The sequence below is a fragment of the Mustelus asterias genome, chromosome 5 (assembly GCF_964213995.1).
Source record: "Mustelus asterias chromosome 5, sMusAst1.hap1.1, whole genome shotgun sequence".
NCBI classification, from domain to species: domain Eukaryota; kingdom Metazoa; phylum Chordata; class Chondrichthyes; order Carcharhiniformes; family Triakidae; genus Mustelus; species Mustelus asterias.
In genome coordinates this window covers 139,578,804-139,600,087 of record NC_135805.1, presented here as the reverse complement: position 1 = coordinate 139,600,087, position 21,284 = coordinate 139,578,804, and the positions used below count along the sequence as shown (strand labels likewise).

General features: G+C 44.7%; 1 protein-coding gene across 2 annotated transcripts in view; it reads right to left on the bottom strand.

Moving 5' to 3' along the window:
- tbce (tubulin folding cofactor E) overlaps nt 1-21,284 on the bottom strand; it is a 59,929-nt gene that overhangs the window by 21,189 nt on the left and 17,456 nt on the right. For both annotated transcript variants that reach the window (XM_078213393.1, XM_078213392.1), the window contains exons 3-10: nt 15,566-15,650; nt 13,140-13,322; nt 10,391-10,479; nt 7,400-7,499; nt 3,555-3,657; nt 3,405-3,481; nt 2,549-2,644; nt 895-959 (exon numbers count right to left, since the gene is read on the bottom strand). In XM_078213393.1, coding sequence (XP_078069519.1) covers nt 895-959; nt 2,549-2,644; nt 3,405-3,481; nt 3,555-3,657; nt 7,400-7,499; nt 10,391-10,479; nt 13,140-13,322; nt 15,566-15,650 — 798 coding nt within the window. The remainder of the gene's footprint in view (nt 1-894; nt 960-2,548; nt 2,645-3,404; nt 3,482-3,554; nt 3,658-7,399; nt 7,500-10,390; nt 10,480-13,139; nt 13,323-15,565; nt 15,651-21,284) is intronic.

The window sequence follows — 21,284 nt, the reverse complement described above, 5'->3', positions numbered from 1 at the left end:
AGGCCCACACTCTCTGGAATTTAGAAGAATGAGGGGAGATCAAATTGAGGTGTACAAGATGATTGAGGGAGATCAAGGGGAGATTGAGGGGAGATCAAATTGAGGTGTACAAGATGATAAAAGATAAAATAGACGTGAAACAGATGCTTCCTCTTGTGGGGCATTCTGGGATGAGAGGTCACAGTCTTAGGATAAGGGGTAACAAATTTAAAACAGAGTTGAGGAGAAACTACTTCTTCCAAAGGGTTGTGAATCTGTGGAATTCGCTACCCCAAAGCGCGGTGGATGCTGGGACAGAGTAAATTTAAGGAGGAGTTAGACAGATTTTTAATTGGTAATGGGTTGAAGGGTTATGGGGAGAAGGCAGGAAAGTGGGGATGAGGAGCATATCAGCCATGATCGAATGGCGAGGCAAACTCAATGGGCCGAATGGCCTAATTCTGCTCCTGTATCTGTTATGAACTTGTGAGCAAGCTTTCAGTGCAATAACATGACACGGATCTACAAGTCCAAATGGCATGACTGGCAAATCTACAAAGACAAAGTCACCAGATGGGGGAAGGCAAGACACAGTGGAAGGTCTTTGAGGGAAGACAGTAACCCGTTGCACAAATTAACCAGAAGCCTCCCAATGGCTCAGTTAAGTAAACATAGTGCAGTGTGCTAACCTCCCGTACAGGGCAATAACTGACCAGCTCTAAATCATTACCCTGTGTGGCACGGGCGAATGTTGAACAGTGCCAAGGTCGGACGAGACTAAGATGTCCAGCCTCGGAAAGGTACAGCAGAAAGGTTCCACGAGGCTGTTGGCAAGAGTTGTCATGGCCACTGGAGGAAGGGAGGGGCTAAAATACCCAAAAACATACACTGATTTCTTTCATTAAATTCACGTACCTGGTTGAATATCATCAAAATGCAATGAGGTTAACCCAGTGTTTGACAATATAAGCTGCTCCAACCTGAAATGACAAAAAAGATCGAGATTGGCACATTAAGTTACAGCATAAATACACAGCTAGTGAGTTCATTAAGACCCCATTTGGAGTATTGTGAGCAGTTTTGGGCCCCATATCTAAGGAAGAATGTGCTGGCCCTGGAGAGGGTCCAGAGGAGGTTTATGAATGAAAGGCTTGACGTATGAGGAGTGTTTGAGGACTCTGGGTCTGTCCTCGATGGAGTTTAGAAGGATGAGGGGGGATCTTATTGAAACTTACAGAATACTGAAAGGCCTGGATAGAGTGGACATGGGGAAGGTGTTTCCATTAGTCGGAGAGACTCGGATCCGAGGGCACAGCCTCAGAGTAAAGGGACGACCCTTTAGACCCGAGATGAGGAGGAATTTCTTCAGCCAGAGGGTGGTGAATCTGTAAATTCATTGCCACATAAGGCTGTGGAGGCCAGGTCATTGGGTATATTTAAGACAGAGATAGATAGGTTCTTGATTGGTAAGGGGATCAAAGGTTACAGGAAAAAGGCGGGAGAATGGGGTTGAGAAACTTATCAGCCATGATTGAATGGCAGAGCAGACGATGGGCCGAATGGCCTAATTTTGCTCCAATATTTTATGGTCTTATAAAGAGGACGGGTTTTATGGTGCTGGTATTACAGATAAGCATCCTCTCCCCTGTAAATGAATGAAATGGAAGCCTTGTTGCCACTTTCCCCGGAGGACAGCCACGGGAATGGGGCACTGGTTCTCAGGTGAGCTTCCCCCAGGTTCTCAGGTGCAGGAGGCAGCACTGAGAACAACTCAAAGCAACAGCAAGAGGTTTGAATGTTTTCTAATGTAGATAGTTATTAGGACAGAGGTGCCTTGTCACAAGAGGTCTATTAGGGAATGAAGAATAGAAAATGCAATAACGAGCAGGACAAAAGAACTTGCATTTCTCTAGCACCTTTTATGACCTTAAGACATTTGAAAGTATTTTAAAGTACTCTTAAATTGTAGTCACTGCTGTAATGTAGATACCACATAGAATCCCTACAGTACAGAAGGAGGCCATTCGGCCCATCATGTCTGTACCAACCACAATCCCACTCGGGCCCTATTCCCACCCTAATCCCCCTGACACTAGGGTCAATTTAGCATGGTCAATTAACTTAACCCATACATCTTTGCACTGTGGGAGGAAACCGGAGCACCCGGAGGAAACCCACGCAGACACGGATAGAATGTGCAAACTCCACACAGACAGTGACCCGAGGCCAGAATTGAACTCAGGTCCCTGGCACTGTGAGGCAGCAGTGCCAACCACTGTGCCACCACGTCATCCAGCAGTTAACTTACACGTGGCAAAATCTGAGAGCTTTTGAGAGTGCCAATGTAAAGCTGATCGACAGGATGAGATACAATAGATGGTCATCACAAAATACACAGTGCTTTGGATTTATACCAAATTAAGTTAATTTAATTAAAAAACGCTTTTATGCATTGCTGGCAAGAAAAAGGTCTGAAGATGGGCCCTTTGCACTGCGAGTAATGGGCAAGTTGGGTTGCAATTGCTACTTGAACTGTGAGCTTCAACACAAAATGAGGATACCAGCTAACCTTGGCAAATAAGCAATGTGCACCAGTTGATTCTCATCAGCCAGCGGGTTGGAGCTGAGATCCAGTAACGTCAAGGACTGTAGAACACCGACAGGCCTAGAAACAAGATGCAGGTTGGTTAAACAATACATGGGAAGAGGTAAAATACACAGTAAAAAAATTATACAAGTATCAGTTGTGTGTAGAATTAACACTAATTTATAACATTTTTCTATTGTGGAGTTAAATATCAAATTTGACGAATGTCCAAAGGTTCAGTAAACAAAACGTTAAGATTTATTTACATAGTGATCAATACACTGAAAAAAATTGAGCGCCAAAATCTAGTATCAATTCACAAGCCAAGCCTAAAGTTACAGGCTTGATCGGAGTTGCATGCCCCTATTTAGTCCAATTATAGCACGGTGGCACAGTGGCTAGCACTGCTGCCTCACAGCGCTAGGGATCCAGGTTTGATTCCCAGCTTAGGTCACTGTCTGTGCGGAGTCTGCACGTTCGCCCTGTGCCTGCGTGGGTTTCCTCCGGGTGCTCCGGTTTCCTCTCACAGTCCGAAAGACGTGCTGGTTAGGTGCATTGGCCGTGCTAAATTCTCCCTCAGTGTACCTGAACAGGCGCCAGAGTGCGGCGACTAGGGTATTTTCACAGCAACTTCATTGCAGTGTTAATGTAAGCCTACTTGTGACACTAATAAATAAACTTTAATTACTTGAACATAGAACATTTGCGCTTTGATTAGTTCCCTGACAATTCTACTTAGGTGTTGGATTACTTGTCCCTGGCCCAATGCTATCACTGTGAGGCTTTTCAAGGCACGGATCTTGGTGCTTGGTGAAAGAGGGTCAAAAATGAGCTTTACCTTTCTAGCACAGAAATGGCATTAGATGACAGGTGGGCCCTTTCGAGCTCTGGCCACATTGGGGCGCATTCCAAGATCTGTAAAGAGATCAGAGTCAACTCTGTGTTGCTTCACACCATCCTGTACAAGCAAAGACAACGCCTGCGTTACCTGGGCCCATGTCAGTCCATTGTGTTGAATGGCTAATGCCTTCAGGTTGGCAAATGCATCAGACAGAGATACTGGACTGGAAATGATCTCCAACTTGTTTTGACTGGTAAAAGAGAGAGAAAGGAAGTGACATGTGAGGAGGTAAGAAAACCAGTTGCCATGGAGACTCTTTTAGGAATCCTAACAGCTCAAGTGAGAATAAGATCACTTAGCTAGCAAAAACATTCATCAAACCCAGGATGCACTTGTCAGGTTGCACAGAAATGTCAGTCTTTACAAACTAATTCATCTTCTCATTGAAAGATCTATTCTTTACACCTGCAAACGTGCAGGAAGTATTTCAGATATATGACTTGCAAATTGATAGGATGTTTGAATACTCAAGGCATAATTAAAGTAAATATCCTAATTATAACTTTGATGGTACTTTCTACTAACCCGAGGTGAGGTTGCACTGCATGTGAGATTAGCATCCTTCATTAAGTATTTCCCCATTCTCTGATTGCAGTCCAATTCCATCAACAAAAATGGTCATATCCTGGAGGTGGTGGGAGATCAGACATTGCCCTTCAAAGAAATTGCACCTCTGAGGAGTTGAGTGATCTTAATCTGCGTTGCTATCTTGTTCTAGGCAGCATCTGATATAGGACGGATAGCACACTGACATAGGGCATACAGCTCAACTGGTCAAAACTGGCTTCCCCACAATCCTCTCTCCACCTCTCATCTTATCACAGAATCCTACAGTGCAGAACGAGGTCATTTGGCCCATCGAGTCTGCACCGACCACAATCCCACCCAGGCCCTATCCCTATAACCCCATACATTTACCCAGCTAGTCCCCCTGACACTAAGGGTCAATTGAGCACAGCCAATCCACCTAACCCGCACATCTTTGGACTGTGGGAGGAAACCGGAGCACCCGGAGGCAACCCACATGGACTCGGGGAGAATGTACAAACTCCACACAGGTAGTGACCCAAGCCCGGAATCGAACCCGCGTCCCTGAGAGGCAGCAGTGCTAACCACTGTGCCACTGTTCCGCCTATACTCCTTCTAAATCTGAAATATATTTTTCTAAACCTTTCTCCCTTGTGTGTTTATCTAGCTTTCCCATAAATGCATCTATTTAATTAACCTCAACTGCTTCTGGCGGTAGCAACTGGCTTATGTTTCTGGGTTTTGGTCGTGTCCAAAAGTGGAAACATCTTTTCTATGTCTACCCTATCAAATCCCTTCATAATTTAAATGACCTCAATCTTTACTGATAGGTATTGAGAGATCCTGTGTATGCGTAGTCCTACTTGGTTCAGTCTGTGCAAAGACTTCATTTTAAGATATTTCTGCTTATGTACAATTACATTTAAATGCGAGACTGTAGGGGTTACCTAACTCTGCCAAACTGAACAATTGTAGCTCACTTGACTTCATGTAGAATCAGAAGGCATGATGAGTTAGCTAAAAATTGACTGCATTCCTAAAGGGTACACAATGCAGGCAAACAACAGCATAACGGCAGCTGCAAAGATTGTTCTTCTCGACGGAGACAGCATGCGAAAAACACTTCTAATAACCAGATAAGGATTGAAATATATTTTGATTTTAGAGTGTGTGTTCAGTTCAGTTCTTAGATTCCACTAATTTCAGTACATGTTTTTTTGTAGAGAGCCTGGATGAGAAGCCAGTCTCCAAGTTCTTTTTTTTTTGCTTCTGTCATGTTAATTCTTTAAGTTCTTTTCAATAAAAGAAAAAAAACTCGTACCAGCGCTGTCCTCTCGTCTCTTCAAACGAATGAATGCACCCAACAGGTAATTAACAATAAACAACAAGAAGTTGTAGGTACTTCTGAGCTGTATAATTCTCAGAGGGGGTTGGTGAGGGGGTTGGTGAGAGGCTGGTAGTGATCACACAAGGCTTGAAAGAAGAGTAGACCAAAGGCAAGGACCCCAACATTCAAAGTCAACCACCAAGTACAAAGAAATAGCCAAGGACTGAGGATAGTTTTTAAAAGGCGCAGGGCAGACTGAATCAACTATAGTATCAGTTAATCTGTCACAGCTCTCAGACCGCAAAGGTATGTACTGCTCCCGGTCACAGTGTTGCCGATGTTACCCAGAGAAACAGAGGTACTCTCCCCTTTGCCAAAAGACTTTTAGTCTGGGGAGAAAAGTTTTGTAACGATATATGTGGTGCATTAGCTAATTCAAAATCAGTTAGGAATCTGACAGCAGGCGGAGACTGCAGCCGTAGTGTAACAGCACCAGCGTCACATCAATCAGCAGAACTCTGAATGGCATCGATATGACTTTATTTTGAACGTGAATAAATGAACCAAGTGCCCTGGGGGCTTAAGATCATTTGCTTCCATGCTGTTGGTTGTGGGATGGTAACCAGTACATTGGGGTTGCGCTTCTTTGAATAGTGGCTGTGGGACCTTTTATGTCCACCTGAGAGGGCTGACGGGGATCTCGGTTTAAATTTTCATCCGAAACACCTCTGACACTGTCGCACTCCCTCTGTACTGCACAGGGAGTGTCAGCCTGGATTATAAACTCAGGTCTCTGGGAGCGGGAATCAATCCCGCAGTCTTCCGATGACCAAATATACTCAGCTGATGCTTCATGGGATATATGCCTCGTTAAATAAAAAATATATTTGGAGCTTCAATCAAAAAATTGTTTCATAAAATATATTTCAATGTGCACATTACAATGTATTAGCTTCAAAAACAAAAAAAGGTACTTTGATCAAATAAAAGTTATGACTCCATATTGCTGTTAGGTTGGGGAAGAGAATGTCCATCTTCCGGCTGGGTAGAAGCACCACTGAACATATTAATCACCCTGAAAAGGTTCAGCTATCTTACACTGATGACTGACAAATGTTTGTGCAGCATTTCATAAAGTGCACTGAATTAAAAACAGAAATAGCAGAAGGCAATTCAGCCCCTCGAGCCTATTCCACCATTTAATTAGATTATCGCCGGTGTGTATCTTATTCACCTTCCTGGGCTCCATAACCCTGGGCTTACAAAAGCCCATCTATCTCGGTATTGAGATTTTCAATTGCCCTCAGCCCCGGGAGCTGTTTGGGAGAGACAGCATCCTTTGTCTGAGAAAGTGTTTCTTGACATCAACACTAGTTAGTCTAACTCTAATTTTAAGGTTATCATAGGATCACACAGTGCAGAAGGCGGCCATTAGGCCACCGAGTCTGTGACCACAATCCCACCCAGACCCTATCCCCATAACCCCTTGCATTTACTCTGCTAATTCCCCTGACACTGAGAGCAATTTAGCACGGCCAATCCACCTAACCCGCACATCTTTCTTCCTTCATGGTCAATCATACAAGTAAACTAAATTTCACTTCAAATCAAGTAATTAATTATTTCCTTGCACCCATTGCTTTGGGAGCGTCACGGTGGCACAGTGCGTTAGCACTGCTGCCTCACAGCGCCACGGATCCGGGTTCGATTCCCAGCTTGGGTCACTGTGTGTGCGGAATCTGCACGTTCTCCCCGTGTCTACGTGGGTTTCCTCCGGGTGCTCCAGTTTCCTCCCACAGTCCGAAAGACGTGCTGGTTAGATGCATTGGCCATGCTAAATTCTCCCTCAGTGTACCCGAACAGGCGCCGGAGTGTGGCGACTAGGGGATTTTCACACTAACTTCATTGCAGTGTTAATGTAAGCTTACTTGTGACTAATAAATGAATAAACTGAAACTTTAAAACTTTAAATTTGTTTTGATTCTACTCTCCCTCTTCACCAGAAATAAAATGGGTGCGATACCAACAGATTCTGAAAGCATTACCAGCCCCTCAGTACCCTACACAGATTCCATACCTCAGATCAAGATGTTCGAGTTTTCTTAATTGCCGAGTAATTTGTGCTACTTTATCCCAGGAATTAAGCAAGTTCTTGGCCAAATCCAGCTCTATAATGTCTGCAAGAAAATGGTGAAGGAATAGATTTGACAAACCTGCCTTATCTGCAGGTTACCCTATATCCTTATCTCAAGGTATGATTCCCCTATCCTGCAATAACCGTATGCTGATCTGCTAAGCATTGTATAATAATGAGCAGATGCGTTAATCTCTTTAAGATAGATATGCAGTGTGCTGAAGGGAAATGAAGGAAACAATTTATATTTTTAGCATCTGTTACAACCTCAGGACATTCCAAAATACAGCCAACGAAGTGAGTGCAGTCACTTGCTGTAATGTAGGGAAACACAGTAGCCCATCGATACCAAGTCAACACAGGAATTGAAAAGACAGCTTCACAACTGCAAGATGGTCTTCAAACTTATCAAAGCTGTTGGATCCAAGGTCCTAGATGGCTCCTGTGATTTTAATGAGTAGTAGGCCAGGCCAGACCAGCAATTTTTTAATTTTAATTCATTTGTGGGACATGGGCATCGCTGGCTGGCCAGCATTTATTGCCCACCCCTATTTGTCCGAGGGCATTCAGAATCAACCACATTGCTGTGGCTCTGGAGTCACATGTAGGCCAGACCAGGTAAGGACGGCAGATTTCCTTCCCTAAAGGTCATTAGTGAACCAGATGGGTTTTTCCGACAATCGACAATGGTTTCATGGTCATCAGTATAGATTCATAGAATCCCTACAGTGCCGAGGGCGGCAATTTGGCCCATTGAGTCTGCACCGACCACAATCCCATCCCTATCCCTGTAGCCCCACGTATTTACCTTGCTAATCCCCCTGACACCAAGGGTCAATTTAGCATGGCCAATCCACCTAACCAGCACATCTTTGGACTGTGGGAGGAAACTGGAGCACCCGGAAGAAACCGGAGCACCCGGAAGAAACCCACATGGACACGGGGAGAATGTGCAAACTCCACACAGACAGTGATCCAAGCTGGGAATCGAACCCGGGTCCCTGGCGCTGTGAGGCAGCAGTGCTAACCACTGTGCCGCCCAGTAGATTCTAAGTTCCAGTTACTTTTTATTGAGTTCAAACTCCACCATCTGCTGTGGCGGGATTCAAACCCAGGTCCCCAGAACATTAGCTGAGTTTCTGGATTAATAGTCGGGTGATAATACCACTAGGCCATCGCCTCCCCAGAATATTGCAGGGTAGCTGCTCTCAGTCAGGGTATCAGTCGTTCTACAGCAGTAGCATTTGAACAAGGGCAGGCATCATATTCATGATGCACTCCAATAGCTCCACCTGCTGGTTAAAGTGGTATATCCCAGTAAACAGGTATCTGCATTCTTCCCACCTAACCCAGACAGGATTTCCTGATGCAGGGCTTCACTAAGCGGGCTGTTGATTCCACTGCCGGCGTGGCCGTAAACCACTCAGTGCCCGGGATTCTGATACATTCTGTGTTTGGATGCAGTTACTGATGATTGTTTGGGGTGGAGCTCTGGCCACTGGTTGTGTTTATTTATGAAGAAGTCTCACGTTGGCCAAGTGAGGAACCTTACTTTCCACCTTCTATCAAACCTGCAAGGGTTTAACCACAAAGCAAGCCTGATCAGAAACCAAGTGTAAATTCAACTGCAGAGGCCTAAAGCTCCTGAATTCCCTCCTTTAATCACTCTGTCTCTCTACCTCCCTTTCCTCCTTTAAGACATTCCTTAAAATCTACCTCTTGGATCAAGCTTTTGATCATCTGTCCTAATATTGTGTCAAACTTTGTTTGCAATGCTGCTATGGAGTGCCGCTTTGGGACATGTTATTATATCAATTTATTTATAAATGCAAGTTGTTGTTGTCTGATGATGAACTGGGTTCTTTAAGTCAGCTTGGAATAAAGTTCTATGGATCTTTCCACAGTGATTTCCATACAGTGTAAGTGATGTTCTGGCTCTCCTCCCACCTACAGATGGCAGTACATCCCACTCAAGCTGCAGGGGAGGCAGTGGTGTTGTGGTATTGTCACTAGACAAGTAGCAATCCAGAGACCCAGGTTAACCCTCTGGGGACCCAGATTCAAATCCCATCACCACCTATGCTGAAATTTGAATTCAATCTTTAAAAAATCTAGAATTAAAAGTCTAATGACAACCACGAAACCATTGTCAATTGTCGTAAAAACCCATCTGGTTCACTAATGTTTTTTAGGGAAGGAAATCTGTCGTCCTTACCTGGTCTGGCCTACATGTGACTCCAGAGCCACAGCAATGACTCTTAAATGCCCTCAGGGATGGGCAATAAATGCTGGCCCAGCCAGCGACGCTCACATTCCTTGAACAAAAATTTTAAAAATTGATACAGACAGCTCTTTCCCCTCCCATCCTCAGTCAATGGGATTGACTTGAGACCATATGGAAAATAGTCCATGTTCACGGAGTCTGAATAAAGAGAGATTCTTCAAAGTATGTTCTAGTGCCGCCGATGCTTCCCTGTATAACCCAGGCATCACCTTGGAGGAAAGCCCACCGGCCAACACAAACTGCAGAATTTCACACTGTGATGAGGGTGGCCAAAGCTTCACCCCTCAGTTATCTGCCAGGGTCATTCTAGCCCACTCTTAGACTTCATATAAGACTTAGACTGAGCACGAGCTTTCAGAGCGCTGCTCCTTTATCCTCACCTGATGAAGGAGCAGTGCTCCAAAAGTCATGACAGCAAATAAACTTGTTGGACTTTAACCTGGTGTTGTGAGACTTCTTACTGTGCTTCATAATATGGGCAGAGGTGCCCAGATGGTCTTTGCCTATCTGCCAATCTTTTATGTCCACAAGGACTTCGTAACGGCTCAGAAATATATCAGGGGTTTTATTTAAAAAAGCACACTTCATTATTCTAACAGACACTGGTGTTCTTTTTAACCAGTGCGGCTAAATTAATATTGGAAGGATACTGGGACAGACGTTGGAGATCTCGTCCTCCTCGTTGGCGTGACTCACTTGACTCGCACTGACTGAAATAATCAACAACGCATCAAACCACCTGTATAGGAGACAGACAGACAGACACAGACAGACACAGACAGTAAGGTATGGTTACAGCTGCCTCCTTATTATAACAGAGTAACACGTGTTAAAAATCATCGGTTTTCAGTTAAGTGACATTTAAGTGCACGAGAAAGAGTGAAACACAAAGCACAGTCTAAAGGTTTAAAAAATGAATGATCACATTCCTCATCCCCTTGTTTCCTGGCACGGACAGAAACAAGTCACATTCGGTGTGTGTGTGATACGATTATGAAGTATAACTTCACCAATGCACATGTATTAGTTTGACAGGGTGGCACGGTGGCACAGTGGTTAGCACTGCTGCCTCACAGCACCAGGGACCTGGGTTCAATTCCTGGCTTGGGTCACTGTCAGTGCGGAGTTTGCACGTTCTGCCCGTGTCTGCGTGGGTTTTCTCTGGGTGCTCCAGTTTCCTCCCACAGTCTGAAAGGCATGCTGGTTAGGTGCATTGATCCGAACAGGTGGTGGAGTGTGGCGACTAGGGGATTTTCACAGCAACTTCATTGCAGTGTTAATGTAAGCCTTACTTGTGACTAATAAATAAACTTTGTCCACAGATCTCTGAAAGTGGAAGGACATGTTAGTAGGATGGTAAAAAAGGCATATGAGACACCTGTCTTTATCAATCGAGGCATAGATTACAAAAGCAAGGAAGTCAAGTTGGAGTTGCATAGAACTTTGTGAGGCCACAGCTGGAGCAGGGTGCGCAGTTCTGGTTGCCTCATTGTCGGAAGGATGTGATTGCACTGGAAGGGGTGCAGAGGAGATTCACCAGGACACTGCCTGGGATGGAACATTTAAGTTATGAAGAGAAGTTGCATAGGCTTGGTTTGTTTTTGTTGGAGCAGAGAAAACTGAGGGCGACCTGATCGAGGTGTACAAGATTATGGACAGAGTGGAAAGAAGCAACTGTTCCTTTTAGTTGAAGGGTCAGTCACGAGCGGACATAGTTTCAAGGTGAGATGCAGGAGATTTGGGGGGGGATGTGAGGAAAAACATTTGTACCCAGAGGGTGGTGACGGTCTGGAATGCGCTGCCTGGGAGGGTGGTAGAGGTGGGATGCCTCACATCCTTTAAAAAATATCTGGATGAGTACTTTGATAAGTTTTTGGATGAGTACTTGAGTGACTCACCCGAGGAAGGAGCAGCGCTCCGAAAGCTCATGATTCCAAATAAACCTGTTGGACTTTAACCTGGTGTTGTGAGACTTCTTACAATAAAAGGAAGTGTAAAGAGTAACATTGGGCCTGTGTGTTGTATCTTGTGAGTTGTACAGAGGAAACACTACACTATCAGATATGCTGTCTTTCAGATGCTTGTGTGGGCTGTTCTCTTTCATATCCGCTTAAACATTTTTCTTTACTTAATAGGCGGCACAATGGCACAGTGGTTAGCACTGCTGCCTCACAGCGCTAGGGACTCAGATTCGATTCCCGGCTTGGGTCACTGTCTGTGTGGAGTCTACACGTTCTCCCTGTGGGTTTCCCCCGGGTGCTCCGGTTTCCTCCCACAGTCCGAAAGACGTGCTGGTTAGGTGTATTGGCCGTGCTAAATTCTCCCTCAGTGTACCCGAACAGGCGCCAGAGTGTGGCGACTAGGGGATTTTCACAGTAACTTCATTGCAGTGTTAATATAAACCTACTTGTGACACCAATAAATAAGTAATAAAATAAATGTCATAAACAAAATAGAACACAAAACACACACCAACTATCAAAAAGGGTGGAGTGTAAAACAGGGTTGTCAACCCTCCAGGATTGCTGGAGTCTCCAAGGATTGAAGACAATTTCCTGGACATTGTTGTGTGGAAAAATCATGCTTATTTTTAAAAAGATTCCTGTTCATTAATTATAAAAATACTCGGAGATGGATAACAAAAGCCATTTCACTAGGAAGGAGGAATGGGTGTGGTTGCACTGAGAGGTCACGTGATAAAACCTTTAGGAACACCTTTATTCAGAGTTCTCAACTCCAGTGTGCAAAGATAATGAAAGAAAAATGCCTCGACTCCATGGCTGGATAATATAGAACGAAGCAAAGAATATAAATGAACATGATAGGAAAGATGACGATAAGACAAAACAGGTAACTATTTATCAATTTTTTTTAAGTTTAAAGTTTTTAAATTTATTTATTGGTGTCACAAGTAGGCTTACATTAACACTGCAATGAAGTCACTGTGAAAATCCCCTAGTCGCCACACTCCGGCGCCTGTTCGGGTACACTGAGGGAGAATTTAGCATGGCCAATGCACCTAGCCAGGCGGGAGGAAACCAGAGCACCCGGAGAAAACCCACACAGACACGGGGAGAACATGCAGACTCCGCACTGACACTGACCCAAGCTGAGACCCTTTCTTTGCTCAAATCCTAAATTTCCAAACAATACAGGGAAGTGTAAAGGATTACATTGGATCTATGTGTTGTGTCTTGTGAGTTGTGGGTCCCTGGCGCTGTGAGGCAGCAGCACTAACCACTGTGCCACCGTGACGCCCCTTTCCCTTTCTGTGTATATGATATATGTTACATTTTGACAAACAAAGGGACTATGCCTAGTTGAGCAGATGTTTCAAAGAGACGGAACAGACAAGGTTAGCCACATGACCTCTTCCTGAACGTGCCAATCTGTGATTACCTTTGTTTAACATCTTGACTTCCCAAAAATTCAATAGGTTTCTTGCCCCAGCGAAGGGGATTGCCCCGGCAGTCCTGTATTCCCTGATTGCCCTCCTGCCCGTAGCGGTCCCTCACTGCCGTCAGGAAATCCACTCCAAAGTTTGCCTTCTGCGGGCGAATGAATGAACCACCTGTGGGATGACTGACACAAAGAGGTGCAGGTATTTAGAATCATTGCATTCCTTCCAAATTGGGGCCGTGCACTCACTTCTATTCCCGGCAGTTTCCACCACCAAAATGGTGAAGAAAAGCAGTCAGTGTCTGGAGCAATTGGTCTCTGGCATCAAAACTGGTGGGCGGGCCAGCGGATATACCTCAAGATTATATCGGAGAGGAGGGAGAGAAGGGGGCCTTTGTTTTTACATGAATACGGAAAGAAAAGATCACTATCTGTTGAGATGAGCTTTCTTAGCTAGGAAAGCCCACCAACGCCTCAACTTTCTCAGAAGACTAAGGAAATTTTGCATGTCAGCTACGACTCTCACCAACTTTTACAGATGCACCATAGAAAGCATTCTCTCTGGTTGCATTACAGCTTGGTATGGGCTCCTGCTCTGCCCAAGACCACAAGGAACTACAAAGGGTTGTGAATGTAGCCCAGTCCATCACGCAAACCAGCCTCCCGTCCATTGACTCTGTCTACACTTCCCGCTGCCTCGACAAAACAGCCAGCATAATAAAGGACCCCACGCACCCCAGACATTCTCTCTTCAACCTTCCTCCATTAGGAAAAAGATACAAAGGTCTGAGGTCACGTACCAACCGACTCAAGAACAGCTTCTTCCCTGCTGCCATCAGACTTTTGAATGGACCTACTTCACACCAAGTTGATCTTTCTGTACACCCTAGCTATGACTGTAACACTACACTCTGCATCCTCTCCTTTCCTTCTCAATGAACGGTATGCTTTGTCTGTATAGTGCAAGAAACAATACTTTTCACTGTATACTAATACATGTGACAATAATAAATCAAATCAAATCATAACAGGAATGGTGATACGGTGGTTGTGGTTTAATAATCTAGAGAACATGAGTTCAAATCCCATCGTGAGCAGCTTGAGAATTTGAATTCAGCTGAAAAGTAAGAAAATTAAAAGCTGGTGTCAGTGAAAGTGTTTGTGAAACTGTTCAATTGTCACAAAGACGCAGCTGATTTCTCCATGTTCCTTTTAGGAAGGAAACCAGATTCCCTTACTGCTTTGGACCAATATCTGACTCCAATTCCACACCAACATAGCTTGCTCTGCCGAGTAAAGCAAGTCGCTGTGTGTGTTAAACCTGCCGTGGATCAGGGTGAAGGCTCCTCACAGCAACTAAAGACGGAAAAAATAAATAAGGACCTGCCTTACCAGCAGCACCCACATCCTGACTTCTGAGTATGAATTATATCTTTCCCTAAAACAAGTAGTGCAAGTGTTTGGTATTCATTTTATATACATATAAATCAATATATGGCACATAGAAACTGCTTGCCCATCAGGAATACATAGAATCATAGAATTCTACAGTGCAGAAGGAGGACATTCGGCCCATCAAGTCAGCACAGATCATAATCCCACCCACTATCCCATAACCCCATGCATTTACCCTAGCTAATTCCCCTGACACTAAGGGGCAATTTAACATGGCCAATCCACCTAACCTGCACATCTTTGGACTGCGGGAGGGAACCGGAGCACCTGGAGGAAACCCACGCAGACACGGGGAGAACATGCAGACTCCACACAGACAGTGAACCCAAGCCGGGAATCGAACCCGGGTCCCTGGTGCTGTGAGGCAGCAGTGCTAACCACTGTGCCACCGTGCTACCCCAATGCCTGACTGCAATGTCTTTTTATAATTATCTATTTCTCTAAAACAATTAGTGCAAGTGTTTGGTATTCATTTTATATGCATATTTAAATCAAATATACGACATGTATAAACTGTTTGCCCATCAGGAGTATATCAGTGACTCGGTAATATTAGTGAATAAAGTTACTGCTCCAAACTTCCTCTCTCTCCCTCTGTGGGACGTGGCTGCCATTCTACAGATGAGAAGCTAGGAGATGACCTGTTGTCCAGGTGTGTGCAAGTGCTACTTGCAGGGAGGTGTGTAAGCGCAGACTGGGCTGAGGTATCCTCCAAGAAGCCTTCACTCCAGAGTTTTCTAGTCCCGAAACACCCAGTCGGGGTACCCAGGACAGAGCACGAGGAAAAGAGAGCAAGATGTTTCAGAACCAAAGAGAAGAACAGGATTGGCAGTAGTCTGCTTCCCAGGCACCTTCCCACTCTCTCAGTGTTGAGGCACGGGGACAGAATGATTGCAAATACAAAGAGATGCATTTTAAATGGTTACGGTTCACATAACTGAAGGAAATTCTGCAGAGAGAAATTCACTGACCTGCACTGGAAATACTGCACGCCCTCATGTGTCCCATCGTGCTTCCCTCGTTCAGGATTGTCCCATTCCACTCCGAGCCAGATTCCTCGAAAACAAATCATGTATTTTTATTGGCTGTATTTATTTCCCCCTTTACAATGCTTATCAAATCTTGTTACATATATATTCTAAAGCTTATTTATCACATCACTTCAAACTGTGAGCTGTTACAAAATTACTTCAACAGTCATAGAGGTTTACAGCCCAACTTGTCCATGCCCCCTTTTTTTAACCACTAAGCTAGTCCCAATTGCCCCATATCCCTCTATACCCATCTTACCCATGTAACTATCTAAATGCTTTTTTAAAGACAAAATTGTACCCGACTCTACTACTACCTCTGGCAGCTTGTTCCAGACACTCACCACCCTCGGTGTGAAAAAATTGCCCCTCTGGACCCTTTCGTATCTCTCCCCCTCATCTTAAACCTAAGCCCTCTAGTTTTAGACTCCCCTACCTTTGGGAAAAGATGTTGACTATTTAACTGATCTATACCCCTCATTATTTTGTAGACCTCTATAAGATCACCCCTAAGCCTCCTACGCTCCTGGGAAGAATGTCTTGAGTCTATCCAGCCTTTCCTTATAACTCAAACCATCAACTTCTAGTAGCATCCCAGTAAATCTTTTCTGCACTTTTTCTAGTTCAATAATATCTTTTCTTTAATAGGGTGACCAGAACTGTACACCGTATTCCAAGTGTGGCCTTACCAAAGTCTTGTACAACTTCAACAAGACAGGCACTAGTCTCAGTAAACACAGCTGGTATTTCCCCCTTTTTCAAGATCTAGCTCTTTTTCCACAGTATCAATTCCCTCTACTTTAACCCCAATTGAGGTCTCCTTTCTGCTCTCCTGTGTATAACTGCACTTGAGCAATGAGGGACTTCATTACAAATACCAGTCAGCACTTGTTCCACATTGCCATCAGTACTTGCTGCGTCCATCTGCCCCAGTGTGCTGCCTTTAACTCACAAAGGCAATCCAAAACATGCAATGAATAATTATGTACCGGCTCATTGCTTAATCCAGTGATTTTGTGGTTGATATGCAAGGGCTCCATCTGGAATGCCTGCCAATCAGATCTCACCGGCTTTTCATTCTTTTAATTTCAGTCAGATGAAAACTGGACAGATTTTAGAACGAATGGGCAAATGGTTCCTCATTAACTCCGGCAGTAAAGTTCAACATTGCCCTCAAGGTTTTGCCAGTTGAAATTTACCTCAACAGTCTCTGTTGTGCTGCTTTCCATCACAGGCACTAGAGTAGACTTAGCTACACTTGATGCTGGCTGGATGAGCTGAAATGCCAGGCAGCTGAAGCATATGGACTGAATGGCTTTTTGTAACTTTAACATTCAATATTCATCTAACCTCAGCTTCTTTATCTGAGTTTCTCTTTTTATTTCCTCTCTTCCTCGCTCCTCCCCCACTTTTTCTCTGCCTCATAAAATGTTCCATCTTTTCCAACTCCTACTAAATCCTCATCCATTTTTTCCTCATCTCCCAGTGGCTTGTTAAATTCCTTCTCTCTGGTTCCATTTTTGTGTTGACCCTTCTGTGGATTATTTTAGAGGCTCCTTGACTCTCGATTCTTCCTATCAGCTTAAACTCTCTCCCTTTCTAACATTCCCTTGGTCCCAACTCTCAGTAGCTGCTCATTCTAAACCGAGTCCAACATTCATGTCCATACCTCAGACCACGGCCTAACAGAATCCAGGGAAAGTAGTGCTTAGGAGCAGAAGTGGGCAAATTCAGCCCTTCCAGCCTGCTCCGCCATTCAATCAGATCATGGCCGATCTCTCCCTGGTCCCAAATCCACCTCCCCACCTGTTCCCCATATCCCTTTATCCTGTTTTATTAGAAATATCTCTATCTCCTTCTTGAAACTATTCAACGATTCAGACTCCACTGCGCTATGGGGGCAGTGAGTTCCACAAATTCACCACCCTCTGTGAGAAGTAGTTCCTCCTCATCTCAGTTTTAAATCTACCGCCTCCCACCCTGTACCCTGTGACCTTTTGTTCTAGATTGCCCGACAAGAGGAAACATTCGGTCTACATTTACTTTATCGATCCCTTTTAGAATTTTATATACCTCGATCAGATCCCCTCTCATCCTTCCAAACTCCAGCCAGTACAAGCCCAAACTGTTTAATCTCTCCTCATACGTCAACCCTTTCATTCCCATCTGGTGAACCTCCCCTGAACTGCCTCTAATGCCACCACATCCTTTATCACATAAGGAGACCAAAACTGGACACAATACTCCAGATGTGGTCTCATCAACACCCTGTACAATTGCAACAACATTCTCTACTTTTATACTCCAGTCCTTTTGCAATAAATGCCAACATCCATTTTGCCTTTTTTATTACATGCTGTACCTGCATACCGACGTTCTGCCACTCATGAACAAAGACACCCAGATCCTTCTACCTAGACACATTTTCAACATGCTTTCCATTTAGAAAATAATGAGTCTATTTTTTTCAGCCAAAATGGATAAACTCACATTTATCCACATTAAACTCCATCTGCCAAATTTTGGCCCATTCTCCTAGCCTATCTGTATCCGTCTGTGAAATCTCGATCCCCCCTGCACCGCCTGCTTTCCCAACTATTTTAGTATCAGCTGCAAATTTTGCTATGTTGCACTTTGTCCCTGCTTGCAGATCATTTATATCAATTGTGAACCGTTGAGGTCCGAGGACTGACCCCTGCGGCACCCCACTAGTTTCATTTTGCCAGCCAGAGAACAATTCATTTATCCCGACCCTCTGCTTTCTGTCAGTCAGCCAATCCTCAATCCAATCTAGTACTCTACCCCCAATCCCCTGAAATCTCACCTTCTGGATCAGACTTTTATGTGGCACCTTGTCAAATGCCTTCTGGAAGTCTAGATATACCACATCCACAGGTTCCCCACCATCCACCTTGCTGGTTATGTCCTCAAAGGACTGAAGCAAGTTTGTCAAGCATGACTTACCCTTCATAAAACCATGTTGACAATGGTGAATTGAGCTTTGTCTTTCCAAATGTTCAGTCATCTCCACCTTAATGATTGACCCCAGCAACTTCCCCGGCACAGAGGTCAAGCTAACCAGCCTATAGTTTCCTACTTTTTGCCTCTCTCCCTTTTTGAATAAGGGCATCACATTAGCGTGTTTCCAATCCATTGGGATCTTACCAGAATCCAAGGGGTTCTGAAATATCATAACCAATGCATCCACTATCTGCTGCCACCTCCTTTAATGCACTAGTGTGCAGGGCTTCAGGTCCCAGAGACTGATCTGACTTCAATCCCATTAGTTTATACAATACCTTCTCTCTAGTGATGGTTATTGCATCAAGTTCCTCGGCATTAACACTGTCTAAATTCCATCTCGTGTACTTGCTTAAGCAGGTGATTAAAAAGAAAGCCATCTAAAACTGTCATCATCCTCACGACAGAACACAGCGATGTACGGTGGCACAGTGGTTAGCACTGCTGCCTCACAGCTCCAGGGACGCGGGTTCAATTCCGGCCTTGGGTCACTGTCTGTGTGGAGTCTGCACATTCTCCCCGTGTCTGCGTGGATTTCCTCCGGGTGCTCCAGTTTGCTCCCACAGTCCGAAAGACGTGCTGGTTAGGTTGATTGGCCATGCTAAATTGCCCCTTAGTGTCAGGGGGATTAGCTAGGGTAAATGCATGGGGTTATAGGGATAGGGCCTGGGTGGGATTGTGATTGGTGCAGACTTGATGGGCCGAATGGCCTCCTCTGCACTGTAAGGATTCTATGATCAGACTGAATTGTAAAGTTTCCTGTACAGTTATTTTATTCAGTTAAATGATGAAATCTAAATTCTATTAATTTAGTGGTAACATGGCCCCAAAATATAAACAGAAAGACATTTCTGTGGTACCTTTTATGACCTCAGGCTGTTCCAAAGTGCTTTATAGTCAGTGAATTACTTTTTGGAAGTGTAATCATTGTCGTAATGTAGGAAACATGAGATCCAATTTGTGTATATTCCCCCCAAGTTCCCACAAACAGCAAGGTGACAATGATCAACCAGTTTAAATGATCATAGAAGAAATCATAGAAACCCTATTATATAGTTATGGTTAGGTGTACTGACCCGAACAGGCGCCACTCTGGCAACTAGGGGAATTTCACAGTAACTTCATTGCAGTGTTAATGTAAGCCTACCTGTGACTAATAAATAAACTTTAGTGCAGAAGGAGACCATTCGGCCCATTTAATCTGCACCGACAACAATCCCACCCAAGCCCCATCCCCGTCACCCCACATATTTACCCCACTAATCCCTCTAACCTACGTCCGGGGACACCAAAGTGCAATTTAGCATGGCCAATCCACCTAACCTGCACATCTTGGAGTGTGGGAGGAAACCAGAGCACCCGGAGGAAACCCCTATCAGACACGGGGAGAATGTGCAAACTCCGCACAGTGATCCAAGCCGGGAATCGAACCCGGGACCCTGGCGCTGTGAGGCAGCAGTGCTAACCACTGTGCCGCCTCACAATAATGGTTAAGGGCTAAATATCAGACCAGACATGGGGGAGAACTCCAGTGCTCTTCTTTGAAATACTATCAGATTTTTACTCCCAACGCAGACAATCTCGGTTTAACATCTCCTCCACAAGATGGCACTTCCATCAATGCGGTTCACTATTGTACCAGGAGTCTCAGAGTGGATTATATGCTCAAGGCTCTGAAGTTAGACTTGAACCCACAATGTACCCACAAAGAGAGGACACCATCCACTGAGACATGGCTGACAAAGTTAAAAAATCTCCTGCCCTCCACCCTCCCTTCCCCAACCAACAGTCTCATATCAAATGGGAATGACCAATGGGGAGTACTGTCACCACACAGACTGCAGTGGTTCTAGAAGGCGGCTCATCACCACCTTCCCAAGGGCAACTGGGGATGGGTAATAAATGCTTGCTTTGCCAGTGACAATCACCTCCATTGAAAGAGTAAAGGGACATACTTTCTTCCACTTTCTTCCTTCAGGAAAAAGATACAAAGATCTGAGGTGATGTACCAACCGACTCAAGAACAGCTTCGTCCCTGCTGCCGTCAGACGTTTGAATGGACCTACCTTCCATCCTCCTCTAACCTAATTATAAGTGTGGGGAAGTTTTTTGTTTTCTTTTTTTCTTGCTGGTAATGGCTTCAGGGATGGCAGTTCAGGCAGTATGCTGCATCTCCTGTGGGATGTATGTGGTGAGGAAATCCAGTAGTGTTTCAGGAGATTTTAGTTGTAAGAAGTGCATTAGATTGCAGCTTCTGGAGGAGCGTGTAAAGGAGCTGGAGGGGGAGGTAGAGGAACTCCGCATAATTCGGGAGGCGGAGGTGGAAGTTGATAGGAGTTATAGAGAAATAGTAACTCCTAGAAATGAGGCTTGGGTCAATGCCAGGAGGAGGGGTAAGAAGCAATCGGGAAGACAATCCCCTGGGGCGGTTCCCCTCCATAATAGGTTTTCGGTGCTGGAGGCTACAGTTGAGGAGGAATCAACTGAGCATAGAGAGCAGATCTCTGGGGGTGAGCCGAGTGAGAAAGCTCAGGTGGTTAGGGGCTGTAAAAGACTGGGCCTTGTGATTGGGGACTCCACAATTAAGGGGACAGATAGGAGGGTCGGAACTAAAGGTAGGGACTCAGGGTTGGTGTGT